The following is a 15,235-nucleotide window of genomic DNA, read 5'->3' on the forward strand; positions in this document are numbered from 1 at the left end:
AGCAAATTAAATGTTTATCAAACTTCCAGAGTGAGAAGGATTTGTGAAAGCTTAAGTGAATCAAGAAATGGGAAAAGAAAAGAATCAAGAGATTTGATGCATAAAAATATCGTCTTCTATTTGCAAAAGAAAAGGAAAAGAGAAGGAAAACAAAACCAAGAAAACCCATTCTGAAAAATGTGTTTGTAAAAATGACAAAGGCTGATATATTTGCTACATAGAAATGTCATATAAACTGGTAGGAAACACTTTAGGTCTCTAAGTGAAGAATTTACAAAAGGATAAAAACTGTCAATACACACACACAAAAAAAAAAGAAATAAAAGCTAACCACTCAACATAAGGAAAAATATTCAACCTCACTAGCCATCAAATTAAAACTCAAGAGTGGTTTATGTTTCACCGATTGCACTAGGAGTGTGTTTTACAGTGTCACCCATGGTCACTGGATGCTGCTGATACTTTTATGGCCATGACCCTACAGAGTGGGAGAACATTTGAAAACTCATTAGGTGGTATAGACCAAGTGACTTGAAAATGCCTGTAACTCTGTAGTCCTTCTGGGAGTCTGTCTATAGGGGGAAAAAATCAACCAATGGAATATTAATTTTTTTCTCTTTTTTAAGGAGTTACATGTGATTTGTAACTTTCTTTTTTTAATGACATTTATTTATTTTAGAGAGAAAGCATGCATGAACACGCAGGGGGAGGGGCAGAGGGAGAGAGAATCTCAAGGAGACTCCTTGCTGAGTGCAGAGCCCGATTTGGGCCAGCTCGATCCCAGCACCCTGAGATCATGACCTGAGCTGAGATCAGGAGTTGGCCACTCAACCAAGGGAGCCACCCAGGCACCCGTGAAATACTAATAATATTCACTTAAAATTCACTTTTAGGGCACCTGGGTGGCTCAGTGCTTAAGCGTCTGCCTTTGACTCAGGTCATGATCCCAGGGTCCTGGGTTGGAGTCCTGCATCAGGCTCCCTTCAGGGAGCCTGCTTCTCCCTCTGCCTGTGTCTCCACCTCTCTCTGTGTGTGTGTCTCATGAATAAATGAAATCTTTTAAAAAATAAATAATAAAATTCAATTTTAAGGCAATATTTTCAGTAGTGTAGGATAAGTATACCCCATGGATATGATACTATCATTTATTTTTTAAAAAGATATATTTAGGGACACCTGGGTGGCTCAGGAGTTGAGCCCCTGCCTTCAGCTCAGGACATGATCCTGGGGTCCCAGGATCAGGTCCCACATTGGGCTCCTGCATGGAGCCTGCTTCTCCCTCTGCCTGTGTCTCTGCCTCTCTCTGTATCTCTCATGAATAGATAAATAAAATATTTTAAAAATATAAAAAATAAAAAAAATAAAAGATATATTTATTTGAGAGAAAGAGCATGAGCATGTGAGCAAAGAGGGATAGAGAGGGAGAGAAGTGGATCCTCACCGAGCATGAAGCCTGACCTGGCACTTGATCTCATGATCCTGAGATCATGACCTGAGCCGAAACCAAAAGTTGAATGTTTAAATGACTGAGCCACCCAGGTGCTCCAATACTACCTTTTGAAACCATTAATTTATGATTATTTTTTTAAGATTTTATTTATTTATTAATGATAGACATAGAGAGAGACAGAGAGAGAGAGAGAGAGGCAGAGACACAGGCAGAGGGAGAAGCAGGATCCATGCCGGGAGCCCGACGTGGGACTCGATCCCGGGACTCCAGGATCACACCCTGGACCAAAGGCAGGCGCCAAACCGCTGAGCCACCCAGGGATCCCCTTTATAATTACTTTCATAAATTTTTTGAGAGCCAACTATGTGCCGGGTATATAAAACAGCATGGGAAAACACGAAGTGTTCATTATTGTTACTTATAAATGTTATATTTTATAATAATAATGCATTCTATAATGTTTGCAATGAGCTAGGCATTGTTCTTGGTGCCCTATATATAAAAACCCATTTAACCCTTACAACAAACATATGAAGCTGCTGATATTATCCCCATTTTTAAGATGAAATCGTTGAGGCACTAAATTAAATCCCTTGTCTTAAGTCGTTCAGCCATTAAGTGGTACTGGCAGCATTCAAACTCAGGTATTCTGGATCTGAGGTCCTTATTCTTAACTACTATGCAATTAATGGCAACAATTTTAAAACAGATATGCTTACTTCTAAAAAATATAAAAAGAAGTATATCAAAAATATGACGCTTATATTGAGGCAGCAAGACAATGGGTAATTTTTATAGTCTCAATTTATCATTTGGTGTCATTTTAGATTATGAAATATTTAGTTTTAAGTTCTCTTTAGCTGGCTGTCCTGAAGTATGAGGTCGCATTACCTGTGCACAGATGTCCTTCACCAAGAATCTGTGTGCTGCTGAAAGTGAATGACCCCTGGGATCGAAGTGAGCCAGCATGGACTGAGTTGACAAGGGCACCCCGGGTCACAGCCTACAGGAGTGAGAGCAGAGGAAGCGGTGGAGCTAAGGATTCCAACTTGAGCTGCCGTGGCTCTTTCCCCATGCCGAATCACAGAACGGCTGCCATGGCACCTGTATATTGGTACATCTATTAATTTAGGCAGCTTTCCCCAGTGCTTTAAGCCTGAGGGTACTTAGCTATTGCTAAAGATGGTAATTAAAATTATAGGCTTTGATTCTAAAAACTAATTTAAAATCATCACTTGCAAGATTCTATGGATAAGACCCACCTTAGATGATGGATTTGATGAAGCAATAGACTCAGGTCCCCCACCAAACATATTCTGTTTGTCTACAAAATGTGACTACCCTGGTTATATATTTAGGTAAGAGACTGGTAAGAGACTTGTACCAAGAGATGGGGAGGTTCCTATACTTCAAAGGCGTATTCCATCCCTCCTTGTGGGTCAGTGAGTGAGGTCACAGTGTCTGTCGAGGAACCAAGTTCAGTTCTGCCAGGAAAAAGACTTGGAAACATTGCAAGAGCGTAAATATTTTTTCCTTCCTCTTTTTAAAAACTGTTTTAAATTGGACAAGTGATTTATGGTCCCTCTAGAAAATTTTGAAAACCAAATGAAAGAAAACAAACATTCCGCCGATGATTTCACGCACTAGCTGTAACCACCATCAGCTTTTTTTACTTCTGGATTTTTTTAATGCCCATATATAATATATGACTTATTTTTTAATCTCCTAATAAAGTTCATTTCTAGAGTTTACAATGACTAGATTTACTTAATTGACTGTTTTGAAGGGAACTGATGCACAGTCTCCCCATATTTCCTACCCTAACCTAAAATGATGGGACTGCTTCGATTTTGTTTGGGGAGAACAGACATCTTAACAATATCAAGTCTTCTAAACCATGAACAATGTAGACCCCTCCTGTTATTTGGGGTGCATAACATACGTTGTTTTCATTACAATACAGGTTCAAGTGATATAATACCATTTCGGGTGCAGTGTAAGAGCCTGACAAAAACATACTTCCCTGTCTCCTCTCCCAGCCTTTATGCTATCACTGTCAAATACTTACTTATATATGTTATAAACCCTATATTACATTGTTCTTAAAAATTACTCTTATCTTTTAGAGATTTTTTTTTTTTTATGATAGTCACAGAGAGAGAGAGAGAGGCACAGAGACACAGGCAGAGGGAGAAGCAGCCTCCATGCACCAGGAGCCCGACACGGGATTCGATCCCGGGTCTCCAGGATCGCACCCTGGGCCAAAGGCAGGCGCCAAACCACTGCGCCACCCAGGGATCCCCTCTTTTAGAGATTTAAATAAGAAAACCTCATGTATTTAATCCATATAGTTGCCATTTCCTGTGCTTGCTTGTCATTGTTTTGCGTAGATTCACTTTTTACATTTCATGTCATTTTCCTTTTGCCTTAAAATTTTCTTTGAATTTTTTTTGTAATTCTAGTCTGCTGGTGATGAATTCTTCCTGCTTTTGGGGTGGGGAGGGAAGCTTCATTTTTTGAAATACATTTTCACATGGTATGAGATCTCAGATTGACAGTTGTTCATTTCAGCACTTTAAAGATGGCGCTCCACTACTTCTCACTTGCATTGTTTCCAGTGAGAAATCTGCTGTCATCCTTATTTTTGTTGCTTTACACAGAATGTATCCTTCTTCCTCAGGCTGCCTTTTTGGATATTTTCTTTATCACTGGTTTTGAGCAATTGGATTATGATATCCCTTGCTTTAGATTTCATCTTTCTTATGCATGGGATTCGTTTTGCCTTTTGGATCTGAGGTTTATGGTTTTCCTCAAATATAGAAAAGTCTTCACTCTTTCAGATTTTTCTGCCCTTTCCACCTGGTCAGGGACTCCAGTTATATTAAGCTACCTGAAGGCACCCCATAATCCACTGATGTACTTTTCATTTTTATACTACTTCCCCCGCCCCCCTCTGTTTCATTGCAGATAATTTCTATCAGTGTTATTTATCTTCAAGGTTCATTAATCTTCTGTCATGTTGAAATTGCTGGTAATCCCATCCAGTGTACTTTTCATCTTAGACATTATAATTTTCATCTCTAGAAATTGATTTAGATCTTTGTTATTTTGTTATATCTTTCATATCTCTATTGAACATTTTGAATCTATAGAATATAGTTATAATTGTGCCTATGACTGCAAATTCTAATGGCTGTGTCAGTTCTAGGTCAGTTTTAACTGGTTGGTTTTTCTCCCTGTTTTGGGTTGTGTTTTCTTGTTTCTGGGCATGCCTGCTAATCTTTGTTTGAATGTCAAACATAGTGATTTGCCTTGCTGGGTGCTGGATATTTTATATCCCCATAAAAATTCTTGACCTTTGTTTTAGGATGCAGTTAATCACTTGGAAAATTTGACTCCTTTGGATTTTGCTTTTGTGGCTTGTCAGGCAGGTCTGGAGCAGTGATCCAAGTAGCGCCAATCATTACCCACTCCTAAGAGATCTTCCTCAGTTTCCTACCCAATGCCTTGGGAATAGCAAGTCTTTCTAATCTGGCTACTAATGGAAACAGAAGTGTTTTCCAAGCCTTTCACATGACTTTTTTCCCTGCAGCCTTGGGTGGTTTTCTCACACGTGTGCTCTGGTCCCTACTCTGCTGAATTACTCATGGGGGACCCTCTGCAGGTCTTTGAGTTCTTCCTCTGTACAGCTCTCTGCCCTCTGGTACCCTGCCCTGCCAATCTAGCCACGTTGATCTCCCCAGGCCCTCAGCGCTGTCCTCTCAATTCAATATGAATCTGATGGGCAGTTCCCCATCCCTGCACTGCAGCCTAGGAAAGTAAAATCTCTCAAGGCAGGAAGTGGACCACCTCTTTCCTTTACTGTCTCTCAGGGATCAGTCTTCAGTGTCTGATGTCCAATGCTATAAAAACAGTTGTTCGGGGGGGGGGGGGACAACTATTGTTTGATATAGTTTGTCTGGTTTTGCTTTAGTTATTTCAGTAGCAGTGGTAAATCCAGTCTCTGGCACTTCATCTTGAGTGGAATTATTAGTCTCCTGACACTAGATTTTAATGGCCTACTGACTGGTTTACTTCTGGTTTTGAGGGAGAATCCAGTGCCCTGATGAAGACGTGGATCTTGGAGTCGAACCATCTGAAATCTCTGCTCCACCACTTCCTCACATGTGACTTAGGCCAGTTACCCTGACTGTGCCACCCCTGCCCCTCATCTGTAAAATGGGAGTGATAAAAGTTGTGTCTCATTGGATTTTTGAGAAGATAAAATGAGAGAATGTGTTTAAAGCATTACAGACTTCCCAGGTATCACAGGTGTCATCAAGTGTGTAGATGAGGGGGAACTAGGATCCCAGTGGTGCCTGGGACCACTGAAAAGCTCACCTGTGTTCCCTGAATGATGGTGTAGTAATGAGACCCAATTCTCCCACCCCTAATTGCTGTTATTAGAGTGTTATCGTCTCCCAAATAACAGACCTGGGGTTTTTTGGGGGGGTTTTGTGTTTGTTTCAGGAGAAGACAGGAAGACCCCCAGTGAATCAAATAGCCCCTCTTCATCCTCCCTCTCAGCTCTGAGTGATTCAGCCAACAGCAAAGATGATTCAGACAGCTCTCAGAAAAACAAGAGTGGGAACAACCTGCTGGTCATCTCTGTTGTGCCTGGGAGCCAGCCCTCAGTGAATAGTGAGGAAAAGCCAGAGAAAGGTAAGGGAGGAGGTGGGTTGGCCTACTTAAAAATAAACCCTTGAGGAGTGATGTTGGAAAACAGACATTAGGCCTAGGAACAGCATATTGCTGTCACCTAAAATTCTCATTTCTTTTGGCTTGATATGCATCCAAATATGGGGTGGATGGATGGGCAGTGTGGCATTGATTCTGGAGCTGTATGTTTAACTCCTTTACCACAGAGATGCAGGGAACAGTGCCTGAAAGGGTATAGCTGAGAAGAGGAGAAACCAGGAGATGTCTGTCCCACTCCTGCCCTCCTGTCCCTCTGCCCCATGCTGCACAGCACCGCCCCCGCCCCCCTGTACAATACAACCCAGCTCCCGTCCTTTCAGGGTTCGAATGCGTTTTTTGCAACTTTGTCTGCAAGACGAAGAACATGTTTGAGCGCCATCTGCAGATACACCTCATCACCCGGATGTTTGAGTGTGACGTGTGCCACAAGTTCATGAAGACACCTGAACAGTTGCTGGAGCATAAGAAATGCCACACTGTCCCCACCGGTGGGCTCAAGTAAGGAAAGCAAGTACAAAACCTTTTACTGTGTTGTTATTAAACACCCTCCCCCATCCCTCCCTTACCCCCTCCCCTGAAGGTTTTGGGTCATGAAGAAGGGAGAGCTTGGCATGGGGCTAGTTAGTTAGGCACCTCTGCTACCTTTAGCTGGACATGAATCAGACCTGTTCCCCAGGGGGTCAGCAGATGCAGCAGGAGAATCCATTCCACAAATTTCCCAGGATTCCTGGCAAGCAAGAAGACCTGTCGGAGCAGCTCAGCATGCAGGGGATCGACTCATCCTACACTGCTTAAGTTTTGTTCAGACTTGATTTTATGGACTCAGGGGTTAGTGTCCCCAAGTGTAAACCATTACACTGTCACAGCACTTTACCACCTCTATTTTTTTAGATAACTTGCCATATATCTTTTTAAACAAGCTTACAACAACCCCATCTGCACCCCACCCCCAAATATTGGACCCTTGCCTTTCTGAACAGGAAGCAGTGTTTTTCAGGCAGAGATCACGTGTCTCATGTCTTCCTGCAAACATGCCTTATGGCTTCCCAGGAGCGGCAATTGGGATCTCCCTCACTAGCTTTCATGAGATCTGACATCGCCAGGCACACGTTATTCACAGATCCCCAAAGACCTAGACAACAAGCATTATCATTAACCAATATTTGCAAGAAGCCCTCTGGTCTGAAGTGAGACCCGTCAGTTATTACCAAACGCACGGTGTGTCTGGCTTGATAATAGGCGCTGAAGGGCAAACGAGGAATAAAACATAATTTCTACCCTCAGGAAATGTATGTCCTAGCACTAGCAGAATTTAATCTTCCCAATGATTCTTCTAATCAGCCCCTGTTCACAAGGCATTTATGATCTAGTAGAGAAAGAAGCATATGTCGTTTAGTACACAAAGACACCCAAGTTTCAAGGCACAATTATTCCTGTTTAGCTGCAATAATCATGTAATTAAAGGAATGAAAATTTATATTTTACTTAACACAAGAAAAAAAAAACCTCTTGTTTTTAAACATTTTTATCTTTGAAACTAACAAATTGCCAGAGAGGTTGGCATGACTCTTCTGAATGGGCAAGGGATGGAGAGACCCCAAAAGGATCCTGTGGGTCAAGTGTTGGGGCAGTTCAGGGTTGACTCCTCCAGGCTCCTGCCTGGTCAGAGGCACCCTCCTCAAAATTTTTCCCACACAGTGGAGTCAATGAGCAGCACTGACTGTCAAATTCTATTTTCTTTCATACTTGGGGGCACTTAGGTGGGAGAGGGAGGGGAGGTTTGCAGGGATGGGGGAGGGGAGATTATAATTCAAGCCAGCCAGTAAACGGGAAATGCCCAGCAAGAGCTTATTTGGGAATCTGATTTGGTTTGTTCCCACTGTCCCTTTCTAAATACTTGTATACTCTTATTAAAAAAAAAAAAAAAAAACATGTATTTCTGTGGTTGGACTAGCGCTCGTTGCCCTTCCCAGCAGCCCCATCACACCCATTAACTCTGCAGCCCCTGCCAGTTGTGGCTTCGTCAGTTAGCCCTTCCTTGGGGACCTACAGAGTCCCAAGCCTCCGTCCCATTGGGGAGAATGCACAGTGAATGCTGATGCTTTTGCCAGTCCAGACACTTCCGGTGTGGTGCTAACGGTCCCCTGTGTAATAGTTTATGTTCTAGGATGACCAAGTAGAAGAATACTTTGAAAAAATTGATAATGCCTTCTGGCTATACAGTGAGTCTTTGTTTTGTTTTGTTTTGTTTTCCCTTTGCTATATCAGAGAATTAATTTGGCTGAGAGAGTGTCTTTACAATAAATAATGGGAGCACGGAAAACCCTTAGCACTTTGCCTGAGCAGCGGAAGAAAGATTGAGCTGTGGGTCACAGAAATGTTCTTAAAATGAAACGGACTGCCGATGTCTAAATTGCTTTTCTGTGATGGAACTGCTTGTACTCTATATCCTGTTCATAATGCAGATCAAATAAGATTATACTATTATTTTTCTTTTGCCGTAGCTCAGGACAGTGGTGAGTTTCAGACTCCTCTAGGTAAGGCCCAGCTTGGCGTAGGGGTTGTGTGTGCACCTGACCTGGGAATGGGCTTTATATTTCTCTCGTGTGCACTCTTCTGTGAGCTGAGGTTCAAAGGCTAACGGCGAGCTTGGCGCTGAGGAGCAGTGCACGGTGCACTTGGTTGTGTTGGGCTCTGCTGAACACCTCTCCAGACCCTCAGGGGACATTTCACTCCTGGGCCCCTGCCCTGCAGGTGCCAAGCCAGAGCTGAGGCAGCCACTTTTGCATCTGCATTCTTTTTGTAAAGAGAGCAAACACGCTACAGCTATCATTTCAGCCACCAACTTGAGCCTTGCAGCTTCCAAAAGAGAAGCTCAGCAAAATTTGTAAACATGCCCTCACTGCTCCTCCTAGCCCCTCTGGACAGCCAGGAGGCCAGGGGGTGGCATAGCCTCACTGCATAGGGTGGAGAAACCGAGCCACGGAGAGGCCCATGCTTCGTCCCAGGGCAGATCCAGCTATAGCCCGATAAGGTGACGGAGCTGGGACCAGAATCTGCCAAAATTTTGTGTAGAGACCAATCCAGTACTGAATCAGTGCCTATTGAGCACTGCAGAGAACGCAGAAGAAATGTAAGATATGGTCCTGCCCACTGAGAATTTATGATCCACCTGGATTACTATTATTTCCACGATGTGATACCGTTTCAATAATGTCTCTGGACTCTGGATAGCAGCTGCCTCCCTCCCTCCTCCTTCATTAGCCATGGGCTGGTGGGTGGGCCTTCCTCTGCCAAGCCCGGTCCTGGTCCTCAGCTGCCTTCCTTGATGGAGAACCAGGGCTGTAGGAGACAGGACTCATGAGTACAGATTTAGGTACACACACACACACACACACACACACACACACACATACACACACCCCACAGGCCTTCTCATCCTAACCACCTTTTAATAAGCACGATTCTGACCCCTACGACTTTCTGTTTGCTGGAGGTAGCTCTCCCCCTATAAGCTGTTCTTCAAAACTCTTAGCCTTTCTGCGTGTGCTTGGTGTGGTGCATGAAAAGTCGATTCTCTGTGTTGCTCCCATCTAGAGGGGAGGTCACGAGGTCTAGACCTCTGCTGTGTCTGGGGGGGTGCAGGGCGGGCTCCCGGGAACCGGGAATGGGGTGGGCGGACGGTAGGAGGGGAGCCGCTGCTTACTTGTTCCCCGCACTTTCTCTGCTCCCCTTCCTGTGGGCTGGTGCTCAGGGATCCAGCCAGAAGACCCACAGTAGGTAGCGCACCTTGCCGGAGCTCCTCCTTGGGGGGATAGCTCTGTCAGCAGAGAAGCCCAGAGGGTGGTCCTAACACCCCCCCCCCCAGAGGCGGCAGGGCAGGGGTAGGGGCAGGCCAGGCCCCAGAGTCTGGAGGTGGAGGGGGGCGGAGGCGGGGAGGCCGGCGAGGAGGGGAGGAGCAGCTGGGTGCCGCTGCCAGGCCCGGCTGATCCCCCGTTTCCCTGCTCTCCCCCTCCCGGCAGGTGCCCGCTCTGCATCTATTCCACCAACCGCCCCGCCGCCATGGAGTGCCACCTCAAGACCCACTACAGGATGGAGTACAAGTGCCGGATCTGCCAGACGGTGAAGGCCAACCAGCTGGAGCTGGAGACGCACACCCGGGAGCATCGCCTGGGCAACCACTACAAGTGCGACCAGTGCGGCTACCTGTCCAAGACCGCCAACAAGCTCATCGAGCACGTGCGCGTCCACACCGGGGAGCGGCCCTTTCACTGTGACCAGTGCAGCTACAGCTGCAAGCGAAAGGACAATCTCAACCTGCACAAGAAGCTGAAGCACGCCCCACGCCAGACCTTCAGCTGCGAGGAGTGCCTGTTCAAGACCACACACCCTTTCGTCTTCAGCCGCCACGTCAAGAAGCACCAGAGTGGGGACTGCCCCGAGGAGGACAAGAAGGGCCCGTGTCCGGCCCCCAAGGAACCAGCCGGCCCCGGGGCCCCGCTCCTCGTTGTCGGGAGCCCCCGGAGCCTCCTGTCTCCCCTGTCGGTCATGTCCGCCTCGCAGGCTCTGCAGACCGTGGCCCTGTCGGCTGCACACGGTGGTGGCTCAGAGCCCAACCTGGCCTTCAAGGCTCTGGCCCTCAACGGCTCCCCTGTGCGCTTTGACAAGTACCGGAACTCGGATTTTGCCCATCTCATTCCCTTGACGATGTTGTACCCCAAGAACCACTTGGATCTCACATTCCACCCTCCCCGACCTCAGACTGCGCCGCCCAGCATTCCCTCCCCCAAACACTCCTTCCTCGCCTATCTCGGACTAAGAGAACGAGCAGAGACTGTCTGAGGGCAGCCGTGTTCTGTACCAAAAACAAAGAGACAGAGACAAAAACAAAAACAAAAAACACAAAACCCACAAAACTTAAACACAACCCCAGCAGGTGTATGTTGCTGCAAAAGCTACAGACCCCCTGGGTCTGAACCATGTGTACTGTATATCTTTAGTAAGGAATAGAGAATTGGCTCTGTGTGTATACCTATTGCATTGACCTGAAAGCTGCTTTATCCAATCTTCAGAGGTGACCTACTGCATACTTCTACCTTCAGAGGCATGCCTCCCCAGCCACCCACTCCCATTCTCAGCCCTTTTCCGTATTTTTATCTGAAAGGAATTTTGTCTTGTTAAACCCTAAAGAGAGTGTCCTTAATAGCAATCAGCACTTGTAAGCTTATATACTGGTGCATTTTGTTTTCTGTTGGGTGAATGGGGTGTATGGGTGTCGTGGATTCTGGAGGAGAAAGCCGTGTGTTGTGTGCCATGACATTTCTGTTGCACATTTCTTTGTACTGGCCTCCTTAACAGCGATGAACATTCTGTTTCCCTCCTGGGATGAGAACTCTCATCCATTACAATCTCTCCCCAAGCTCCTTCATCACCTTTCCCTCTCTATTTTATAGCTACAGAGTGGTAGGGCCTGGTGCTTAGTTGATGAAAGACTGGTAGACACCCACAGTGCTGCTTGAGATTTCTGACCGAGCGCCAGAGACCTTGTGCTCAGATCTTCTTGGTTATGAAGATGCAAGAACCAAGAGTCCGCTCTGGAAGAAATATCTCGCAGCACTGCAGCCAATATCACAAAACTTAAGTGTGTTTTGTGTGTGTGTGTCCATACGTATACAATGTGTATGGTGCACACACACAGTGCATCATTTTTTAAGGGCAGATTATATATATATATATATATGATTTTCTATATTTATATATATATATATATATGATGTATTAATTCAGTGGTTACCGTTCATTTGCAGGCAAAAAAAAAAAATGGTATGAGTGAAAAATTTTATGGTTGATAAATCCAGCCAAGGAGATTAAAGGGGTTTGGATAAATTCTGGGTATAAATGCTCAGACTAAAAAAAAAAAAAAGAAAAAAGAAAAAAAAGAAAAAAAAAGAAATGGCAGTTTTGCACAGTGCTTTGGTCTTGCACTAGTTTTTGTTTCTCATCTGCAAAAAAAAAAAAAAAGTAAAATAAAAGGAAGAAAATGTACCTTTTATATGGAATGAGTAGACTGTATGTTTGAAAATTTTGTCACAACCTCTTTGACATATAACAACCCAACAAAAAAAGGTGCTGTTTAGTCCTACGGTTCAATTCATGCCCCTGAGAAGTTTCCCTTGTGTTTGCAGATCGTCTGGCTATAGCGGTATTCTCCATGTTATTAATTATTCTGTATTCCATTTTGTTAACGCCTGGTAGATATAACCTGCTAGGAGGCTAACTTTATACTTATTTAAAGCTTTTATTTTGTGGTCATTAAAATGGCAACTTATGTGCAGCACTTTATTGCAGCAAAAAGCAGATGTCGATTGGTTACATAGCCCCTTGCAAATCTTAAAAAGTAATGGGTGATTTAAAAAGAAAAGGAAAAGAATCTTTGGCCGACTATCTTAATCGCTTGTATTTGTAAGACAACAGAATTTCCAGTATGAAACAGGCTGAAAGAGCAGGAAGAAATGTGCTTTGTATAATAATGGGAAGTTTGGAATATAAAAGTCTATATATTATTTATCTATTGAAGAACTGGTGTACAAGAGGAATGCTTTCTTACTGCGTTGCTGTGTTCCATCATGTGTTATCCTAGAGTTGGGATTTTTCCTTTCATCTGTTTCACCAGGGGAAAATAAAAGCATCCCTTATTTTCTTCTCTAGTCAGTTTGCTTCACTGAAAGCCCCCTCGAACCTGGTACAGTTCGACAGGAAGCCAGAAGACTGTACCATCTGTCCACACCATGGGCTCCCCCACCCCATACCCACCCTCCTCCCCCTCAGACCTAGCAGGTGTGCTCCACTTCCCTTTGCCAGTCATCCAGCCCTGGCAAACCTGTTTACACTAAGGAGATGTCCCCAGGGGCAGGGAGGCTGAGCCAGCTAGGGCAGGAAGCTCCTGAACCCTCGGTCATTCTCCAGCAGAGACATTTGTCCTTGGCTCTGTTAGAAGCGTCGTTCAACCTCGCCATGTCAATGTCTCAGTAAAAGACACTAGACAGTTATGGACAATACACTCCAAGAATACTGGGCTTATGGGTGGGTTGGTTTTTTAAAAGTCCTGTCTTTATCCCCATGTAATGGAGAATGTGCCACTTGGCTAATAATGTGCTTTCAAATCTACAAGTTCAGTGATGACAGAAGAGGGCCATGGTGATCCCATAGAGGCTGGCAGGAAAGGTGAATCGCACATAAGCACCAGCAGGTTAAAAACCTGAAAGAGTGGCCCTGACGGTTGGGACTACAGGTTTTACAGCATGCCACTTGTGCAATATGAGGTCCTAGGTCGAAACCTTCAAGACTGAGAGGGGTGTTGGAAGGAGATGTTTACTGCTCAAATGCCATGCATTTCACTGCTTGCCACTGAACTTGTATTTGAATGACTTAGTTATGCTTAATATAATTGGGCAACTTTTTTAGCACTTTGGAAAGAGTCATCAATCTTTCTGGTAAATTATAAAAGTTTTCTGAGTGAGAAAAGGTGTGTTTGGAGTTTGTTTGACTTTTTATATTATTATTATTGTTATTAATAAAGAAAAATCTACAGCATTTTTCAGACTCCACCGAGATAATATATACCCCCGAATTTGGTTTGCAGTTCGATACTCAGGGAAGGATTATTCCATAGATATCCTTTCCGTGTAAAACACTAACGTCTTTGAGAAATTCACCTGCCAACTAACTTCGTTTCTGTTTTCACTATGCATTCTTCAATGAAAGCTAGCTTATTTGTCCATATAGTAATGCAGTTAGCGTTCTCAGCACTTTCTTGCTTCTATCCTTTTTTTAACTCCTCATATTATGTTCAGATGATCATACTGTCAAGGTTTGTGTACATTACTGAAAATTTGTATTGTATAAAGCTTTTTGCATTACAAGGCTGTACAGGGTCATTTTGACAGTAACTGGTATATTTCTTTGCATCTTATGTTGCATTGCCAATTTCTAGTGTATCCAGTTTGGAAGTATAATATACTCTAATTAAAACAAAAAAAAAGGTTGGCTATATTCTTTGTTTCTTTTTTTTTTCTTTCTTCCCCTCTCCCCCCCTCAGTTGCCATCCTTGACTACTTCTTAGTCTCAAGGTCTTATTTGTCTTGCTTTGTTCCCATTTTTTCAGTGTATTTTAAATAAGTTTAGGAAATGTCCACTACTAGTTGTAGCTATCACAAAATGCAAGTTTCAAACAGCCACGTTATGATGCAAACTGTCATTACGTAAGTCATTAATAGCCATTAAGGCTGAGAGCATATCCATCACTCAGTACAGTAGCAGACCGGCTCCTTCCTGAAATTGCCTAGTGACATTTAAAAGTGTTCACCAGCCTTCCCCTCTCCTGCTTAAGATCATTTTACTGACCCCATAGCCAAAGGGCAGGGGGGAAACAGATGAATAATTCCATTTATACTAATGAAGTTTGGCAACTATGAGATTTTAATGAAGGGGAAAACGGTCTATTTTGCAAGCTAAATAATAATCCAAATCCAAGTAATAATTTGCCATTCAAAGGAAGGTACGAGAGAAAGAAACTGAGGCCAAAACAAAACATGAAGAGCACACTGAGTTCAAACAATAATTTTTAAAAATCACTCATGAAGTTCTAGTTCTTAGAGATCTTCCCTATGAATCTGTGACGGTTGATAAAAAAAAATACAAAGCAGCAAAAGAGAATGTTCTATCTGGTTCACAGCTTGCATGCTTATAAATATAATGTCCTTTGCTCCTTGTGAGAAATTATGAACTGCTTCACTCTAACATTTTTAAAGATCACATTTACTTTTCATAAAATGAGATGATGTAGAAGAAGCCACTTTGAAAATGACCAGTCACTAACCAGACACCATCTTCCCTTTCACTTTTTCATCCAATAGCTCTTTTTGGGTGATCGAATCAAGTGCGAGAACTTGATTCAAGACCAGTTTTGTTGGGGGCGGGGCGGGGGCTGATACTGACTGAAAAATATTCAAATAAGTCAGACTTCCTTGCCTTTTGCTAGTACTACAG

At 43.7% G+C, this 15,235-nt stretch overlaps 1 protein-coding gene across 3 annotated transcripts in view; it reads left to right on the plus strand.

The window, feature by feature from the left end:
* Nucleotides 1-14,239, plus strand: part of ZNF827 (zinc finger protein 827) — a 168,570-nt gene extending 154,331 nt beyond the window's left edge. The window contains exons 12-15 of one of the 3 annotated variants that reach the window (XM_055336374.1): nt 5,960-6,151; nt 6,508-6,685; nt 8,692-8,724; nt 10,210-10,293. In XM_055336374.1, coding sequence (XP_055192349.1) covers nt 5,960-6,151; nt 6,508-6,685; nt 8,692-8,707 — 386 coding nt within the window. In that variant the 3' untranslated portion in view covers nt 8,708-8,724; nt 10,210-10,293. Of the gene's footprint in view, nt 1-5,959; nt 6,152-6,507; nt 6,699-8,691; nt 8,725-10,209 lie in introns of all 3 variants that reach the window. The other 2 variants (XM_055336373.1, XM_055336375.1) reach the window with 2 other exon arrangements.
* The last annotated feature ends 996 nt before the right edge of the window (nt 14,240-15,235 follow it).

Source organism: Nyctereutes procyonoides, unplaced genomic scaffold (genome assembly GCF_905146905.1).
Source record: "Nyctereutes procyonoides isolate TBG_1078 unplaced genomic scaffold, NYPRO_anot_genome, whole genome shotgun sequence".
In the NCBI taxonomy this organism is placed as follows: Eukaryota; Metazoa; Chordata; class Mammalia; order Carnivora; family Canidae; genus Nyctereutes; species Nyctereutes procyonoides.